General features: G+C 39.8%; 1 protein-coding gene across 1 annotated transcript in view; it reads left to right on the plus strand.

Moving 5' to 3' along the window:
• LOC137249415 (sodium-dependent neutral amino acid transporter B(0)AT3) overlaps positions 1-20,196 on the plus strand; it is a 36,889-nt gene extending 16,693 nt beyond the window's left edge. The window contains exons 6-10 of the mRNA XM_067780869.1: positions 7,867-8,219; positions 8,291-8,494; positions 16,392-16,549; positions 16,626-16,889; positions 16,983-20,196. Of these exons, the coding sequence (XP_067636970.1) occupies positions 7,867-8,219; positions 8,291-8,494; positions 16,392-16,549; positions 16,626-16,889; positions 16,983-17,181 (1,178 nt within the window). The 3' untranslated portion in view covers positions 17,182-20,196. The remainder of the gene's footprint in view (positions 1-7,866; positions 8,220-8,290; positions 8,495-16,391; positions 16,550-16,625; positions 16,890-16,982) is intronic.
• The last annotated feature ends 628 nt before the right edge of the window (positions 20,197-20,824 follow it).

A 20,824-nucleotide genomic window follows, 5' to 3' on the forward strand; every position in this document is an offset into this window, starting at 1 on the left:
GATGTTTCGTTTCTGAATTGCACCGATGCCTGCCGACCACCCAGATAATTTGCGGTCCACCTTTTAAGACATGAGGGAAGGGTGGACCCTTCCAGGTCTTGCAGTAACGAGCCATGGTTGACCGTATCAAAAGCTTTTGATAGGTCTAACGCTACGAGTACTGTTCTATGGTGGGGATATTGATTCAAACCGCAATTTATCTGGGTGCTAATGACATTTAGCGCGGAGGTAGTGCTATGGAGTTTTCTGAAGCCATGCTGATGAGGGGCTAGCTGCAAATGTGCTTGGAAATAAGGGAGCAAAATGGCTTCAAGCGTCTTTGCCACTGGCGATAGGAGAGATATCGGACGATATGACTCACCTACGTTAGCTGGTTTCCCAGGCTTTAGTAGCGGGACCACCTTGGCCATTTTCCATTTCTCGGGTATGACAAAGGTGGAAAGAGACAGGTTGAAGACATGCGCTAAATATTTGAAACCCTCTTTCCCTAGGTTTTTAAGCATCGGCATGGCCATGCCGTCTGGGCCCACTGCTTTGGATGGTTTAGCGCGACCAATGGCGTCCTCAACCTCTCTAGCGGTGATGGTAATTGGTGACGCGCTGAGTTTGTGTTTATGTGCGTGTCTATTGGCTCTCCGTCTATCTTTGTCGACCGTAGGTTGCATTATATATTGTCGGCAGAAAGCGCTCGCGCATTTTTTCGCATCCGACAGCACCTTATCGCCAAAGGCGATGGAAACTTTGTCTTTGTGCTTAGTCGGATTCGATAGGGACTTTACGGTGGACCAAAGTTTACCTACACCGGTAGAGAGGTTACAACCTCTTAGGTGCTCTTCCCATTTCGCCCGCTTGTGTTCGTCCACAAGCAATCTGATGCGTTGGTTTATATCCCTTATTTGGGGGTCGCCTGGATCATGCTGTCTTATAAGGTCGCGTTCCCTCGCTAAGCTCGCGGCCTCCGCCGGGAAGTGGGGCCGGATTTCGGGAATTCTCCCGGCGGGAATGAAATGTGCCGAGGCGGATTCAATGACCTTACGGAAGGCTCGCTCCCCTTGGCGGGCATCAGTCGGGATAGGGAGGGCAGCAAAGCTGCTGTCTGTTGCAGATTTATATTCTTCCCACTTTCCTTTTTTGAAGTTTATGAAAGTGCGTTTTTCGGTGACGATGAAGTCGGCGGTACGCTCGAACGAAATAAGTATGGGCAGGTGGTCGGATGCCAATGTTACCATCGGCTGCCAGTTGACGCAGTTTACGAGTTCTGCGCTCACGATTGAGATATCTGGCGAGCTATGACAGCTTCCTACCATACGTGTGGGGGCGTCTCCGTTTATTGTGCAGAACGTCGTTTCGTCTATTTGATCCGCCAACATCTCACCCCTACTGTCCGCCCGCAAGTTTGAATGCCATAGGTCGTGATGGGCATTGAAATCGCCTAAGATAATGCGATTGTTGCCAGTGAGTAAGGCCTCGATATTAGGGCGGTATCCACTGGGGCAACAGGTGACAGGAGGGATGTAGATGTTGATGATTTCTAGATTTGCATCGCCTGACCGGACAGATAGGCCTTGACGTTCTAAGACATTGTCACTGCGGTCGATGCCAGGATCAAATATATGATATTGCACAGAGTGGTGTATAATAAACGCGAGGCCGCCTCCATTTCCGCTCTCGCGGTCTTTCCTGTGGACATTATAACCGGAGCAGGTCTGCAATGCAGATCTTGCTGTGAGTTTAGTCTCTTGAATCGCAGCAATGCGGATGTTGTGCCGCTTCATGAAATCGACTATCTCCGTAATCTTCCCAGTTAGTCCATTACAGTTGAACTGCAGAATTCTGAAGTGCATGAGGGGTGACGCCGCCACTCTAGGGGTAAGTGAGGGGTGACTACGCCTAGGTTGTGGAAGGCCAGGACGCAATTGCTGTTGTGGCCTTGGGACTGGGCGCCCTTGGGCAAGCATTGGGGTACCCGGATGATTTGGGTTTGCGACCTGGCAACATGGCGCGATGAAACCCGTCGGGGGGTTGCCGTCGCGGAGACCAGAACATCTAGGAAAGTGGCACCACCCAAGGCAGGAGCTGCATTGAGCGGATGTCGCAAACCTATATATTCTGTGCTGGCAGACGGTGCAAACGGAGGCAGGGACTAAGAGTCTGTTTCCCTGACCTGCACGATTGCTGCCAGAAAAGAAGGGGGAGAAGAAGACGGGGGCAGGGGCTGATGCTCAGCATTGCAACCAGCTCTACTACGAAGGTAGTAGTTATGAGTGGTATCAGCTGTTTGAGTTGTTGGCGCCGTGGGGCGCGAGCAGCAGCGGGTACTTGTTGTGGCTTGCTGAGCAGCGAAGCTGCTGGAAGGTAGTGGGGATACGCTTAGGCGTAGACTACGGGACGCCCTTGGGCGTGAGCAGCAAGGAGCCACGAAAGATTTATAAAAGTTACGTGGACGTCGGGTTTTGGGATCAAGCCCAGAACAACCTGTCCGATGCAACCATCCCTTGCACGAGACACACTGAACAGAGTATGACCGTCCTAAAAAGATTCTTTTCTGGCAAATGCAGCAAAACCATTTCTCATGACCGGGGTTAGGAGACGGACCCGGATTGGGTTCGATACCTTCCCGGAGTAAGAGAATATGTAGCAGTCCTGCTGCAAGGAGCTGCTGGGAGGATGACAATTTGTGGGAGGGACGAAACAAATTAAATGGGGTCACACTGAAATGACAGTCCTTGGTCGGGAAAAATCCCGAGTCGCTCCGGTACATACAACCGACTGCCTTGGGAAGCGTTAGACAACTGTCAAAGCTCGTTGTATAGATCCATTTCGGGAACTGCTAAATTCCTTCATCGGCAACGTTTAGGCGCCGCTGCTATAACCATTCAGCCATCACAGCGGTTTTTTGTTTGTCTTCATTATTCCTACTTCAATTCTGGTTCTTGCCAATTGATATTCACAGCACTGCGACATCTGTTACAGAATAGTTGTGAAAATTGGACTTTGTTTATGGCGGTGATGCCATAGTGTCATATTTTATTGACACTTTTTCCCCGTGCTCTGGGATGTATTAACAATTTTTGTTGTTATATCGGCCTACTGATTTGTTAATTAAGAAAAAATATATTATAACAATAATAATGATAAAATAATTATTGTTAGGCCTTGAGCTCGATATTAACTCGCGATATTACAAATCAGTAGGCCGATATAACAACAAAAATTGTTCTTACAATTTTTCTCTAATATCAATTAAAAAAATAATATTTAGGAAATGTTTTGTTTATGTGTATTTAAGGAAATCAACGTGTTGGCCATTTCGGAAATATCCGGAGGTTTTGCATCAAATTCTCGCAGACCATTCAAACATTTTCAGGAGTAGCTCCTTGCGAAGGGATTGTCCCTCGTTCGCTTGCTCCAGAGAGGCTTCGAACCTAACCCCGGTCTTTGGAATTGGTACTGCTGCGTCTGCTGAAAAGAAATAGGGATACATAAAATAGTCACACTTTTGCCTGTATATCTCGTGCAAAGCGTAGTTTCGCCTAGGGTTAACTCCTAATAATCGTCGCGAACACAATTTCTTTAAATCATTTGTCGCTCCTTGGCGGTCACGCATAAAGGCGACTTAGGGTTGCTATTAATGGTCTATTAATACTCATGACTATCGTGGCACAGGGCGCCTCCAGTTTTTTCGGCTGTTTTTAAGAGCTACAATTCCCGATATGCGAACAGTAGGAATCCCTACCACCAATCGCTACCACGCCTCCTGAGCCTCACACCATATGCCAGTACAGAAGCTATAGGACTGCGACTTCGAATTTATACCTTCGTCGACGTCACTTTCCTAGAAGCTCTAGGTGTAGCTCCGAAGACTTTCCAACGGATGCTTTTGTCGCGCTATGCTGCCGAGCTACACCAGAAAAAACACCTTGAAACGTTGGGAGTGACTTTTCGGCCAAGGATGCCGCCCTCGAAATCATAAGCAGTCTAAGTGGATGTCATTGCGACATGGGTGAAAATCGTATAATCCTCGGCGCATCTACATAATTAAAATTTTACAAGGACCCTGGATAAAATTTTTAAAATGTAGACCAAAGATTGCAGACGTTTATGTTCACAACATTAATTTCAATAGTCTTCGTTAAATTAAATTTAGAATGAATGTCGACGGATTTTAAGTTGAAAGTTGTTAACTACTGTTTTCCGGCCTTACGATATAGGAGCTCATTATGGATGACCGCGTAGCTTCAGTTTTCAGACAAGTTCGACTGTCCACTACGTTAGGGTAGTATCACACACGGTCATTAGTTCCACCGTCTTGGGAAAGCTTTTGCTTCACCACTTTGAGTGTTCTTGCGAAGGACAAAGCCTCACCTGGTAGATATATGTGCCTACGTATTCACATTTGTAAAAGCAGCCGTAACGTGTAGGTGATATTTAAACTTGGTTGATAGGCTATAATCAATGTGATTCACTCCAAGGGACTAGTTTTGGATAGGGCCGCCAACTTTAGGAAATGTCAAACCGGGAGACTTGGGTGTTAAGGGTGAAGTGTGAAAATCAAAATTAACATTTCAGACGCAAGACTTAGTGATTTTTCAAACCCTTCTATCTTCAACTTAAGTATTAGGTAAGAATAATTACAAAGGAGTGTTTATGCTCCTAGAACCTACCAAAGGATTTTGCATCACTGATTTCGCTTATTCTTGAGGACAATTTAAAAACACGTTCGCCTTGGGTCATTTTATTTGAATTAATTGTTCATTATTAATTTTTTCAAAAATGCAAAGTGAGCATATAAATTTATTATATAACTTATCTTTTACTGTTCTGTTTTAATAACTTGCTGAATTGGGTGATGCAAAGTCCGTGTTAAGCTGACATCGAAAGCGCCTGTTATTTTAAATAACTTTTGAATAGTTATAAAGGGTTAAATTTGGCAATTAGTTTCTTATAACTGGCAGTGATACGCATCCGTTGATACCACTTTCGACCATATCCAACCAATTTTCGACATGAACAATAAATGGCCTAAACAGTCTTAAACGAGTAAAAAATATAGTAACGCGCCGACGCCGCGCCGCCGCGCCGATATTTTTGACATTCGGCGGCGGCGGCGGCGGCGGCGTTTATCGGCGGCATATATCTCTAGTTCGGTTAGCTATAAAAGCGTGTTTTTTTAGTTTTTTAAACTATTATTTATTTTTAATTTTTTAGTTCAAGTAATTTTAAAAGTTTTAGTCGAGAGTGATGAAACCTCGAAACTCCAGCGGTTCATGGATGAATCAAACCCCACGGCACCGAAAAGGGCCAAGACGCAGGGAGGCTGGACGCGGTCTTTCGCCGAAATTGCCAAGGGTCAGCAGATCATTGGCATTATGGACGAGAGCAGCGAGGATGGCAGGATCCCGAAACAACAGTGGAAGTGGATCGAGGCCGCGCTCGCTCCGATGGCCGTTAAGATTAAGAAAGACAACCCTGGTTTACCGCCATCTTACACCGATGCAGGGTGGTTCCAGGGCAATGTCAAGCTAATTGCCTGTGACGACGCCAGGTCGGTAAACCTCCATAGGGCCGCCGTCACGCTGATAGGGGTGGTATATACCGGCGAGCGCCTCAAGGTAGTGGAGGCGCGTGATATCCCCTCACGACCAAGGGCTAGAGCCTGGGTTCCAGTGACGCCAACGGACCTAGCTGACATCCTGGAGCTGCTGCAGGAGTACAACCCGCCACAGGTTTGGAAGTCAACCCGGATAAAATCGAGCTTGTCCTCTTCACGAGGAGGTACAAAGTACCAAATCTTACACCGCCAAGAATTAGGGGTACGTTCTTAACGTTTAGCGATCAAGTCTAGTATTTGGGAGTCATTCTGGATAGGAAGCTATTATGGAGTGACCATATAGTGGAGCGATCCAAGAAGGCAGTGCAAAGCTGTTCACCTGTAAGAGGGCAATTGGCACCTCCTGGGGATATATAGATACATAGATAGATACAGGCCAAGATAATAAAAGCGTGTTAAAAAGGGCTCCAGTATGCTCTTTCGTAGATGTGCCATGCATCCCCTTCTATCATTAGTAAAGGAATGCGTTCTTCGCATTATGTGCAAGGTTTCAAATCTATGGCCATTTGGGGTGGTCATAAGTTCAATTGACCTTATGTCCGTTAACCTTATGTCACCCCACCATCACATTATTGCATTGACATCGAGCCTTGATACGTGTGCAAAGTTTCAATCAGACTTATGGCCATTCAAAGTGGTAATAAGGCCAACTGACCTTATGGCCGTTGACCTCATGTTACCACACCATCATATTAATGCATTGTCATCAAGCCCTGATACGTGTGCAAAGTTTTAATCAAACTTATGGCCATTCAAAGTGGTAATAACGCCAATTGACCTTATGGCCGTTGACCTTATGTCACCACACCATCACATTAATGCATTTTCATCGAGCCTTGATACGTGTGCAAAGTTTCAATCAAACTTATGGCCATTCAAAGTGGTAATAGGGCCAATTGACCTTATGGCCGTTGACCTTATGTCACCGCACCATCACATTAATGCATTGCCATGGAGCCTTGATACGTGTGCAAAGTTTCAATCAAACTTATGGACATTCAAAGTGATAATAGGGCCAATTGACCTTATGGTCGTTGACATTATGTCACCACACCATCACATTAATGCTTTGTCATCCTCTCCTGATACGTGTGCAAAGTTTCAATCAAACTTATGGCCATTCAAAGTGGTAATAAGGCCAATTGACCTTATGGCCGTTGACCTTATGTCACCGCACCATCATATTAATGCATTGTAATCGAGCCTTGATACGTGTGCAAAGTTTCAATCAAACTTATGGCCATTCAAAGTGATAATAAGGCCAATTGACCTTGTGGCCGTTGACCTTGTCACCACACCATCACATTAATGCATTCTCATCGAGTCCTGATACGTGTGCAAAGTTTCAATCAAACTTATGGCCATTCAAAGTGGTAATAAGGCCAATTGACCTTATGGCCGTTGACCTGATGTAAGCGCACCATCACATTAATGCATTGTCATCGAGCTTTGATACGTGCGCAAAGTTTCGATAAAACTTATGGCCATTGAAAGTGGTAATAAGGCCAATTGACCTTATGGCCGTTGACCTGATGTCACCGCACCGTCACATTAATGCTTTTTAATCGAGCCTTGATACGTGTGCAAAGTTTGAATCAAACTTATGACCATTCAAAGTGATAATAATGCCAATTGACCTTATGGCCGTTGACCTTATGTCACCATACCATCACATTAATGCATTGTCGTCGAGTCGTGATACGTGTGAAAAGTTTCAATCAAACTTATGGCCATTCAAAGTGGTAATAAGGCCAATTGACCTTATGGCCGTTGACCTTATGTCACCGCACCATCACATTAATGCATTGTAATCGAGCCTTGATACGTGTGCAAAGTTTGAATCAAACTTATGGCCATTCAAAGTGATAATAAGGCCATTTGGCCTTATGGCCGTTGACCTTATGTCACCACACCACCACAGTAAGGCATTGTCATTGGTCCTTGATACGTATGCAAACTTTCAAATTAATCAGACTTCTAGAAACCGGTGAAAATTAAGCTCAAAGATTCCGTTACATGAACGGACGAGAAAAAGGGCCACCAAATTGATGGTTGCCTCGGGCCCCGTTGAGGGTTAATTCGGCCCTGAGTATAAAGAATATTTGTGTACTCCTTATGTAGGTGGTATTGCACTTTAAAAAATAATTCTGTAACAAAACATTTTATCGAGCCTCAATTTTAGTCAGATTTATCATACTTAATTTCTAACTAACCCAACCCAGTTATTTAAAAATATTTATTTTCCTCTTCTGCAGGCGCTGCTGATGGGGTTGCTCATCTCTTTACTCCACGATGGGAGACACTGCTCGATCCGGTGGTCTGGCTAGAGGCTGGTACTCAAATCTTCTTTTCATTAGGTCTAGCATTCGGGGGTTTGATCGCATTCAGCTCATATAATCCAGCCAACAACAATTGTTATCGTGATGCCATTTTAGTGTCTCTTACAAATTGTGGCACATCACTGTTTGCTGGTGTTGTGGTATTTTCAGTGATCGGCTTCAAAGCCACATCCACATTTGAGCGTTGCAATGAAGATCGAGCAAATTTATTGGCGCTCAATAAAACGACAAATTTGCCAGTTTGTGATCTTGAAAAGGAATTGGCGAATGTGAGTAGTAAAATAAAAGGCGATTATTGTCAAATATTAAGGTAATTTTCTAAATAATTTTTGTTCTTTAGAGCGCTTCTGGTACTGGCTTGGCATTCATCATATTCACGGAAGCGATTAATCAATTTCCTGGTGCACAACTATGGGCGGTACTCTTCTTTCTAATGCTTTTCACACTTGGCATTGATTCGCAGTTTGGTACTTTGGAGGGTGTCGTTACGTCGCTGGTGGATATGAAATTGTTTCCAAATCTACCAAAGGAGTATATTGTGGGAGTAAGTCATTTCCTTAAGCTCATATTGAACTACTCAAAACCCGGATACTGGATGAAATTTTAAACCTAACCGATCTAAGTGAATAAAATAAAGCCTTTTTAGCCTATGTAGTCTTTGGGAATAGAACATTTCTTAAAAATCGTTATTGGATTTAAAACTAGTCACTTCTAGAGGCTCTATCCCCAAAAAGAAAAAAAAAAACACTCATAAAATAGTCGAAAAATTATAATGAAAACAAAACAGCCCTCGAAGCAGGCCCGACGAGAGGGGAGGGGGAATGGGGGGATTCCCCCCGGGTCCGAGGTTTCTCAGGGGCCCGCGATTTAGAGGTACTAAGGCATTTTTTTTTTTTAATTCAGGAGAGTCTTTAGTGGTTCCATGTGCAAATTTTAAGCCGAATTTCAAAAGCAACGAATATTGATAATGATTTTTTGCCTGAACCTTCGAACAGTGAGGAGACAATAAAAACATCAAACAAAAATGTAAGTTTACACGAATCTGAAATCGTAAAGTTTTCGTGGTGACACTTATGAATGTTCATCTTCAAAAAGTCTTCCAACAATACCACCAACTCTGTATCGAAGCCCGATTATTTAAACGACTTCGATATCGGTACCGTGAATAATGAGTTTTTGCGATCTGAAGAAGTCAACGAAATAATTCGTCGAGGTAATCAAAAGTGTCCTGTTATTTTTCCACGTGATTGTCATGACGAAGCATTTCCTACCTCGTTGTTAAACAAAATCTTGCCAAATGGAGAGCAAGTGGAGCGTGACTGGTTAGTGTGGAGTTCCAGTAGCAATGCTTTGTATTGCCTACTATGTGGTCTGTTAAGCACCAATACTTTAAATCGACCTAAAATTTGTTCTGCGGATATTCGAAATCCCAGGTATGGAAGAAGCTATACGATAAACTGCCATCACACGAAAATACTCAAGATCACATTAAATGTTATATTCAATGGCGATCTTTACAGAATCTAATTCAAAAGGAGGCTACAATTGATACACTTATCAATGACCAGCTAATCACTGAAACACAAAAGTGGAAAGAAATTTTATATAGAATTTTGAACACTATTTTATTTTTGGGTGAAAGGGGGCTAGCTTTCAAACGCGAAAGTATATATCTTGGTGAACGAAACAATGGACATATTTTGGGCATCTAAGATCTCATAAGCCATTATGATCCGATAGTTAGAGATCATTTGGAGAAAGTTAGGATTTCACAACAGCAGCACAAACGTTTACAAGTTCACTGTCTTTCCCCAGACATTCAGAACGAGTTCATAGAAATTTGTGCAAAGCACGTGAGGGAAACTGTATTAGATCAAGGCAAGAAAGCCAAGTATTTCGCTTTTATTGTTGATGCTATGCCTGATGCTAGTCACGTTGACTACGTTCATTTTGCGCTAACTCCATTTCAATTCGAAAGCAACAAATTTTACAATTCAAGAACGGTTTTTGGCTTTCGTGAACTGTAACCAAAAAACTGGTCAGAAAATAGCTGATCTAATTTGCCATACTCTAGGTAAACATGAAATCCCATTAAAAGTTTGTCGTGCACAAAGGTACGATAACGGCGCCAATATGAAATGAGCTTAGAATGGAGCACTACGTCACATTCTCGACAAAAACTCGAATGCTGATTACTCGCCTTGTGCAACCCACAGTCTAAATTTATGTGGTGTTGATGCTGCAGAATGTTGTATGGCTGCAATTACTTTTTTCGGGGTTGTACAAAAATGTTTTACTATTTTCAGCAGCACTCCACAACGATGGGACATCCTCAAAAAAAAATTTACCGAGCTATGTTCATAGTCTTTCAGACAAAAGCCAAATTTGACTGCGCAAGCATACGGACACATCAACAAGTTCGAATTCATCTTGCTGTCCTCAATTTGGTTCAAAATACTGACTACTATTAATGAAAGAAACGTGGTCCTCCAAGCTAGAGACGCCACTATAGATGTTGAGTTCCGACATCTAGATGCCTTATTAGCTGATTTGAAGTTGATCAAGAACCAATGGGAAACAATTTTAAACGAATGCAAAACAGTTGCTATTCAATTGAACCCCTCGCCAAAGTTTCCGGACATTCGAAAAAGAAAACCCAAAAGACGTTCTGAAGATAATTTAAATGAGATGATTATGAATGATACAGAGTCTTATTTTAAAAACAATACATTCCTGGTGATCATTGATTCGGTAACCATTGGCATTACTGAACGATTTGCAGCTATGAGAAATTTGAGCGAGACGTTTTCCCTTTTGTGGCAATTTGAAGACATGGATGAAACTACGGTTCGGGCGAGCGCAGCAAAATTTGTCGAAGAATCCAAGTCAGACATTTCTCAAAGCTTAGAATGCGAAATAATTCACTTGAAACACATTTACGAAGAAAATTTTGATAAAGGTCTGTCACCATTGGAATTGTTAAATGCCATCTACATATGTTCAAAATCTGTATACGATTTTCCCCAACAATTGTGTTGCTTTACGTATCTTTTGCAATATACCTGTCACTGTAGCTAGTGCAGAACGTTCCTTCAGCGTCCTTTCAAGAATCAAAAACTTTCATAGATCGTGTTCATCTCAAGAGCGAGTTTCAGGACTTGCCACATTTTGTGTTGAATCCGTTTTGACAAGACAGTTAAATTTTGATATTATTATAAAAAATTTTGCAGCGAGAAAAGCCAGAAAAGCCACGCTTTGATATCCGAACCATATCTAAAATTTATAATCATCATTAAATTTATCAGAAATGTATTAAATGTTAAATTACTAGAAAAGATTATTTGAAGCAATATGTTGTTGTTAAAAGAGAATATTATTTCTTCTTTACAATAAAATAGTATAAATAGTAAATATTCGGTGTTAATTTTATTTTCAGCTCTTAGTCGAAAAATCATTTAGTTGATGTGGCAAACATTTTTTTTTTTTGATATAATCCGTCAATAATGATTCATGAATGAGACTTCATTAATTCAAGTTAATAAAATGTATTAGTTGATTTTTTATAGGGGGCCTGCAAATTGTTTAGTCCCGGGCCCGGATTTTCTCTCTACGGCCCTGCCTCGAAGTACCTAGTCTAGAAATTATCTCTCAACCTCGGGATAGGTTTCAAAATTACTTAAACCTTAAACCAATCAACTTAAAGAAATCCCGAAATAGTCCGGAAATTATTACAGAGCTAGGCCGATAAGATCCTGGAAAAAAGACCCCGAACGGGTCGGGAGATAGTTCTGAAACAATCATGAAAATGTCCAGAAAACATCCACAAAGACACCCGAAGTATTCGAACATAGTCCCGAAAAGATCCCGAAATAGTAGTGAATCGGATGGTCAAAAAGTTATTGCGACCGTCGTGGTCAAAAAGTTATTCGACAGCAATCCTGAATGCCGTGGGACTGTCTTGAAATTATCCTCGAAAACAATACCGAAATTATCCAGAGATATTCTCAAAGTAATCTCAATTTATTAGCAAAACCAAATCTTAGGTATCTGATCAAAATTGGATCTTATCTAAATGGGAAATCTGGTCGAAGTAGGATCTGAATTATTCTTGAGCGATGTCTGTATATATTTCCTTAAAAGGGCAATCCATATCATCTCTTAGCTGCAAATGTTCTGCTTCACCATTGAGTTAATTAAGCTAGCAAACCACAGCTGAACAGATCTGATTTATAGTTATCAAGACTTCTCTTCCTAATGTTCATATAAATACCGTTATGACCGAGGACAACCTTCCACGGCCTGTCTGCGACACATTCTCCGACCGCTTATTTATTTGGAGCATGTTTTACTGACTCTTCACCGCAATCCGAGTGTCTTCCCAGACCGTGTTGGTATATTTGGTTTCTTACGCTGAAGAAGGAGCAGCATATGATCCAGCTTCACCATACATGTAATCTACACATAGGCCTTTGGTAACGTGTGCACTTGCGCTTTAACCAACACCTTAACCTTCATGTGCCCGGTAGTCTACATTTGTAGCAATTTGAGAAAAAAAAGTCAAATAAAACAAAAAGTTCCGAAACAACAATGCCCGAGGTTTTCAGTAGCTTCCTAATTATCAATTCTAAGTCGATTAAGAGCATAATATCACTCGAACTATTATTTCCCTGACCCCCAGACCCTACTTGAAAAAAACATCATCTTGCAGCCGGTAGTCTACATTTGTAGTCAGCATATAAAATTTATGCAAAATATCATTATATTGTTGACTTCAGCTTGTCGGAACATGATTTTTTGCAACTGTCACTACGCTTGCCTCACCCATGTACGTTTGTGTGTGCGCATGTGTACATTCATGGAAAATTTTAACGCGATTTCGAAATAAAATAGCAAAATCGTAGTATATTTTGTATGTTGGCTTCAGTTTTGTTTTACATACATTACATACTCTCTAAGCCTGCCAAGTTTGGGATAAAGGTTTGGTTTGCGTGCGATTCTAACTCGTTATATCCGCTCAAAAGTGAGATATATACCGGAAAGAACTTAAATACTAGTCGAGCAACCAACGTAGGAGAAGGTGTTGGGAGAACACTGGAAGGACTATAATTTGTGACAATTTTCTCACACCGCTAAACTTGGGCAAGTATTTAATGTCCAAAGGTCTTGCTCTTCTTGATACTGTTCGCCAAAATAAGAATTTTGTACCAAATGAAATGAAGGCTGACCGCTATCCAGCAGAAGAGTCTACCATTTTCGGGTTTCTCGACGGAAATTTTCCTTTGGTATCTTACGTCCCAAAAAGAGGCAGAGCAGTCATAATACTTGCCAGTACACCTTTTACAGATTCAATTGTAGTTGAAAGAACAAAAAAAAGCCACAATATATCCTTGATTACAATGCAAACAAAGGAGGCGTCGACGCGATGGATAAAATGCTTTCTGCATATTCAACGAAACGCAAAACTTTGCGTTGGCCCTTGGCCATGTTTTATAACATGCTAGATATAAGTGCACTTGAATCATTCATCATGTACTTGGAAAACAACCCATATGACCGTCGTATAGACGCGTGAAGAAAGTTCTTGCGGATCTTGGCCAAGCAGCTTTTTATGCCAGCAATTGAACAACGCTCTAAAGCGGGTGGTGGGTACATCCAAACACGTAAACCTATTGAAATGGCACTAGATGGATCCCTTGCTGCCAATTCTAAAGGTGATTTATCCATTTTTACTTAAATTTCCACCGATAAACAACCAGCATATCCTGTACGTTGTCAACACTCTGAAATGGGAAATCGTAAAAGTACACGCAAAACCTGTAGTTGGTGTAAAAAAGAAGTGTGCGCGGCTTATGCCGAAACATATACTTTGGGAAACTGCTGTTCAGTTCCTGAAAACTAATACATTTTTATACTCAGTTGAGCAGAGCTCACAGAGTATATTAAGTTTGATTGGATAACGGTTGGTTGTACAGGTATAAAGGAATCGAGATAGATATATACTTCCATATATCAAAATCATCAGGATCGAAAAAAAATTTGATTGAGCCATGTCCGTCCGTCCGTCCGTCCGTTAACACGATAACTTGAGTAAATTTTGAGGTATCTTGATGAAACTTGGTACGTATGTTCCTGGGCACTCATCTCAGATCGCTATTTAAAATGAACGATATCGGACTATAACCACGCCCACTTTTTCGATATCGAATATTTCGAAAAACAGAAAAAGTGCAATAATTCCTTACCAAAGACAGATAAAGTGATGAAATTTGGTAGGTGAGTTGAACTTATGACGCAGAATAGAAAATTAGTAAAATTTTGGATAATGGGCGTGGCACCGCCCACTTTTAAAAGAAGGTAATTTAAAAATTTTGCAAGCTGTAATTTGGCAGTCGTTGAAGATATCATGATGAAATTTGGCAGGAACGTTACTCCTATTACTATATGTACGCTTAATAAAATTTAGCAAAATCGGAGAAAGACCACGCCCACTTTTAAAAAAATTTTTTTTTTAAAGTAAAATTTTAACAAAAAATCGGTTGAAGCCACGCTCACTTTTTATACACAGTCCTCCGTCTGTCCTTCCGCATGGCCGTTAACACGATAACTTGAGCAAAAATCGACATATCTGTACTGAACTGAGTTCACGTACTTATCTGAACGTACTTTATCTTGGTGTAAAAATTAAAGAAATCCGACTATGACCACGCCCACTTTTTCGATATCGAAAACTACGAAAAATGAAAAAAATTCCATAATTCTATAACAAATACGAAAAAAGGGATGAAACATGGTAATTGGATTGGTTTATTGACGCGAAATATAACTTTAGAAAAAACTGTGTAAAATGGTTGTGACACCTACCATATTAAGTAGAAGAAAATGAAAAAGTTCTGCAGGGCGAAATAAAAAAACCCTTGAAATCTTGGCAGGTATTACATATATAAATAAATTAGCGGTATCCAACAGATGATGTTCTGGGTCACCCTGGTCCACATTTTGGTCGATATCTGGAAAACGCCTTCACATATACAACTACCACCACTCCCTTTTAAAACTCTCATTAATACCTTTAATTTGATACCAATATCGTACAAACACATTCTAGAGTCACCCCTGGTCCACCTTTATGGCGATATCTCGAAAAGGCTTCCACCTATAGAACTAAGCCCCACGCCCTTTTAAAATACTCACTAACACCTTTCATTTGATACCCATATTGTACAAACGCATTCTAGAGTCACCCCTGGTCCACCTTTATGGCGATATCCCTAAATGGCGTCCATCTATAGAACTATGGCCACTTCCTCATAAAATACTCTTTAATGCCTTTCATTTGATACACATGTCATACAAACACATTTCAGGGTTTCCCTCGGTTCATTTTCCTACATGGTTATTTTCCCTTATGTTGTCACCATAGCTCTCAACTGAGTATGTAATGTTCGGTTACACCCGAACTTAACCTTCCTTACTTGTTTTACTTAAAATTATTACTTGAGTTCAATATTTTGAAATAAAAACGTTAGTATACACGTAAATGTCAAATAATCACCTTACAAGTCTTTTTTTCTAAACATTATTGTGGTTTTATATGCAGTTACATGCTTGCTACAAATGTACTCTTCCGACCGTGTACGTAAGTTTTATATCCCGGGCACATGAAGGTTAAACCGTACGCTTATACCTTGCCTTTGGAGGAGAACAACTTTCTTTAGCGATCTCAAGGTGGTGATATTGCCTCAACCCATCAACTCGCTACTCGGTTCTATCCGCAGCACATGGAATATTAAGCTAAGAAGATACCATTCTACAGATCTTCACCTTTCCGAAGACATACGCCCAAAGGTATTTCGAAGATCAGTGAGCGTCATTCAATTTTTCTGGGATTTCCAGGTTCACAGCCTTACCTCTCTTTGGCCTCTCCGTGAAAACTGTAGTGTTGATGTAACCTCCCTTTGGCTTATCACTAACTACTTTAATTCTCTCTGTTGCTTTCCAGCTATTGTGATCCCTCTGTTCTTTCAGCGTCTTAAAAGAGGGCTTATTGTGTTCAGTCGGTCGCTGCCTTCCATTCCACCCGAAGCCTCTTCCCCCGCGAACAGATTACAGTACGGCGGGCTTCTCGCGAACTGTCTTTCGCCTGGACAATTACTTATGTGCTCCGGCACTGTGAATGATCATTCTTACTCTTCCTGCTTCGTACCCTTCCTAACTCTTTTGTTTTGTTCTATCTCGCCTTCCGGTGCATCCCTGAACTCATTTTCTGATACATTCGTTATTCACGGCTTACTCATTGCTTTTCAAAATATCAATTTCCCTGGCATGTGCCCTATTCTCCCTCTTCCCTACTTGTTTTCGTTATAAATTTCTGATCCATCTTGATCATACGATGGAGTATTTTTTCATGCAAAAAGATTTCAACTTTTGTTTTACGATTTCAGGGACTTTGTTTTTCCTGCTGTTTGATATCGATGTCTTTCGCTAATGGTGCTGGTAGCTACATATTCCAGTTAATGGATAGTTTTGCTGGAAACTTTCCACTTCTGATTATTGCACTGTTCGAATGCTTATCGATCAGTTACATTTATGGAGTGAGAAGGTAAATTTTGAGAAGATTTAGAAATTTAAATGGCTTAAAGTTAGTATATACTCACTGCTATATCTCTTCCTTGTAGATTTTCCGATGACATTGAAATGATGACTGGTTCACGTCCCGGCTTATATTGGATGATATGCTGGAAGTATCTTTCACCCATTGCAATGTTAACAATATTATTTGCCTCTTTCTATCAATTACTTACGGAGGGTAGCAGTTATCCAGCATGGATAGCATCCAAAGGTTTCACCGAACAACTAGAATGGCCACATTGGTGTATTGTTATTGCATTCTTTCTGATACTTTCGTCGATATTATGGATACCAATTGTGGCGATACTTAGGTATACATTATTGGTTTTTCAAGATATAAATCATGGTTTCCCCTATTCCTTAAAAAAAAATATTTATAAAAAAATTGTTTTTCATTTTTACAGGCTCTGTGGCATAAAAGTGGTGGAAGATTCGGATCCAGCTTGGTTCCCTGAGGCTGAGCTTAAAGAGGTACATGGCATTGTACCACACGAACCAACAGAAATCGAACGTACCATATTCTGTTTCAATATGGATGGCACAGAGGGTATGTGTTGTCCGAAATATGGTTTACCAGAAAAGTCGCTCGAAGAAGAAGAATAAAGGCAATATGGAATAGCAGAAAGAAAACAACAAAACAAAAAATAAAAAAATAAACGGGAACAACTACTTAAAGTGATAAAAAGCATGTAGTAAATGCTAAATCATAAAAAATAAAGAAAAAAATTAACATATAAGATAAAAAAGGACTTCATTCAGTATACCGTGAAAAAAAGTAAAAAATTAAGTAAAGTAAAACGAATAGGTTCTATAAATGGAACTGCAATGTCAAAACGCATTTTATGCCATAAATATGGAAAATACTTACGAAAAATTTGTAAAAATTATTTTAAAGCTTTTAACATTTAATAATGCTTTTTCGGTGTTTTGATGCACAAAGTGGTGTGTGGTGACTCAACTATAGAATAATATGCTAAGTAATAAAGACAATAAGTATTATATGCATATATACAAATTCTTATACATATATATGTTATATCTAAAAACAAAATACACCTTTTCCAGCAGCATTTCAGAAAAGCAACCAAATTGTTCCAGATTATATGACAGAAAAAAAAATACTTAAAAAACCAGACTCCCTGAATCGGCGAATCGCACAAAGCATAATTGTATTTCCGTGACAAATTTGGGGGAATATATTTGTACGGCTGTCTAGCCCTATCTTAAAAATTTAGGTTAGTAAATGTCAGTAGAATACTTTTCCGAGAGCGATTATCTCCGAAGCTTAAATTATTCTGAGGTAGCGCGTTTTTTATACTCAGCTGAGCAGAGCTCAAAGAATATATTAACTTTGTTCGCATAACGGTAATCCGTAACGGCATAAACTAATCGAGATAGATATAAACTTCTATATATCAAAATGATCTGGGCGAAAAGGGAAATTCATTTAGCCATGTCCGTCCGTCCCTCCGTAAACACGATAACTTGAGTAAATTTTGAGGTATCTTGATGAAATTTGGTATGTATGTTCCTGGGCGCTCATCTCAGATCGCTATTTAAAATTAACGAAATCGGACTACAACCACGCCAACTTTTTCAATATCGAAAATTTCGAAAAACAGAAAAAGTACGATAATTCATTACCAAAAATGGATGTAGCGATGAAACTTGGTAGGTGCGTTGAACTTATTACGAAAAATAGAAAATTAGTAAAATTTTGGACAGTGGGCGTGGAACCGTCCACTTTTAAAAGAAGGTAATTTAAAAGTTTTGCAAGCTGTAATTTCGCAGTCGTTGAAGATATATTGATGAAATTTGGCAGGCACGTTCCTCCTATTACTATACGTGCGCTGCATAAAAATTAGCAAAATCGGGTGACAAACACGCCCACTTAAAAAACATTTTTTTATAGTCAAATTTTTACAAAAAATTTAATATCTTTACAGTATATAAGTAGATTAGGTCAACATTCAACTCTAGTAATGATATGGTGCAACAAAATACAAAAATAAAAGAAAATTTCAAAATGGGCGTGGCTCCGCCCTATTTCATTTAATTCGTCTAGAATACTTTTAATGCCATACGTCGAACAAAAATTTACCAATCCTTGTGAAATTTGGTAGGTGCGTAGATTCTGTGATGATAAGTTTTCTGTGAAAACGGGCGAAATCGGTTGAAGCCACGCCCAGTTTTTATACACAGTCGACCGTCTGTCCTTCCGCTCGGCTGTTAACACGATAACTTGAGCAAAAATCGATATATCTTTACTAAACTTAATTCACGTACTTATCTCAACTCACTTTATCTTGGTATAAAAAATGGCCGAAATCCGACTATGACCACGCCACTTTTCGATAGCGAAAATTACGAAAAATTAAAAAAATGCCATAATTCTGTACCAAATATGAAAAAAGAGATGAAACATGGTAATTGGATTGGTTTATTGACGCAAAATATAACTTTAGAAAAAACTTTGTAAAATGGGTGTGTGGTAAGTGACCATATTAAGTAGAAGAAAATGAAAAAGTTCTGGAGGGCGAAATCAAAAGCCCTTGGAATCTTGGCAGGAATACTGTTCGTGGTATAACATATTTAAATAAATTAGCGGTACCCGACAGATGATGTTCTGGGTCACCCTGGTCCACATTTTGGTCAATATCTCGAAAACGCCTTCACATATACAACTAAGGGCCACTCCCTTTTAAAACCCCCATTAATGCCTTTCATTTGATACCCATATCGTACACGCGCATTGTAGAGTCACCCCTGGCCCACCTTTATGGCGATATCTCGAAAAGGCGTCCACCTATAGAGCTAAGGTCCACTCCCTTTTAAAATACTCATTAACACCTTTCATTTGATACCCATGTCATAAATACACATTCCAGGGTTACCCTAGGTTCATTTTGCTAAGTGGTGATTTTCCCTTACTTTGTCTCCAAAGCTCTCAGCTGAGTATGTAATGTTCGGTTACACCCGAACTTAGCCGTCCTTACTTGTTTTTTTTAAATTTGAGATATGCTCTTTCTGAAACATATTTCTATGTGCTTTCTAAACACCAGCTAAGGTGTATTGATCTTCAATTCAGCCAACGATTTAAATAAACTATTCTGAAAAACGATAACCCTTTTATGAAAGTAATGACTTTAAGTTCACTACAAAAAGTCTGCTATTATAAAGTCATGCAGCGTTGCAATTGCGACTATGTTCTGTAAAAACTACTGAAAAATATATCTGTGGCATTTTGAAAAAACAAACTATTTCGAGTTAGGATAATGGCTATACATAGACCTATATCTGAAAAGCTAGCCGCAATTCACTTATGTAACTTCCTGTATTTTGTAGCAGCCTTTTGGCGCTAGGGCTGTGAGTAAGTAACGTAGGGAGATCTGTAACGGATTTCTGTTATGAAGCCAGAATATCACTTTTATCCTAACTCGAAATAGGTTGATTTTTCAAATTGCCACAGATATTAGGGGGACTCAATAAACCAAAAGCACCTAGTAATATTTTGATAAACTTAATTGTCGATCAGCTGTATTATTGCCAAACAAAATTTTTTGATTGTTATACAAATTGAAAAATGCCAAGATTAAGTGAATAAATAATAGTTTAAAAAAACTAAAAAAACACGCTTTTAAAGCAAACCGAACTAAAAAATAGAAATAATTTTTAATTAAAAAGAGTTTATATAACAGTAGTAGAAGGTCAAAAAATCGTTTATAGTTAATCACCTCAAAATAAAATTATAATAAAATTTAAGTTATTAACACAATAATTTAATTCACAGTAAAAAGCGTGGGGTGCATTTGACTACATTTGATATCTTTCCTCTCAGATAGTTGCCAATAGAATGATTGTAAATTTCAATATCAAGCACCCCACGCTTTTTACTGTGAATTAAATTATTCTGTTAATAACTTAAATTTTAATATAATTTTATTTTGAGGTGATTAACTATAAACGATTATTTGACCTTCTGCTACTGCTATATAAACTCTTTTTAATTGAAAATTATTTCTATTTTTTAGTTCGGTTAGCTATAAAAGCGTGTTTTTTTAGTTTTTTTAAATTATTATTTATTTTTAATTTTTTAGTTCAAGTAATTTTAAAAGTTTTAGTCGAGAGTGATGAAACCTCGAAACGCCAGCGGTCCATGGATGAATCCAACCCCACGGCACCGAAAAGGCTCAAGACGCAGAGAGGCTGGACGCGGTCTTTCGCCGAAATTTCCAAGGGTCGGCAG

The sequence above is a fragment of the Eurosta solidaginis genome, chromosome 4 (genome assembly GCF_040869045.1).
Source record: "Eurosta solidaginis isolate ZX-2024a chromosome 4, ASM4086904v1, whole genome shotgun sequence".
Taxonomy (NCBI): domain Eukaryota; kingdom Metazoa; phylum Arthropoda; class Insecta; order Diptera; family Tephritidae; genus Eurosta; species Eurosta solidaginis.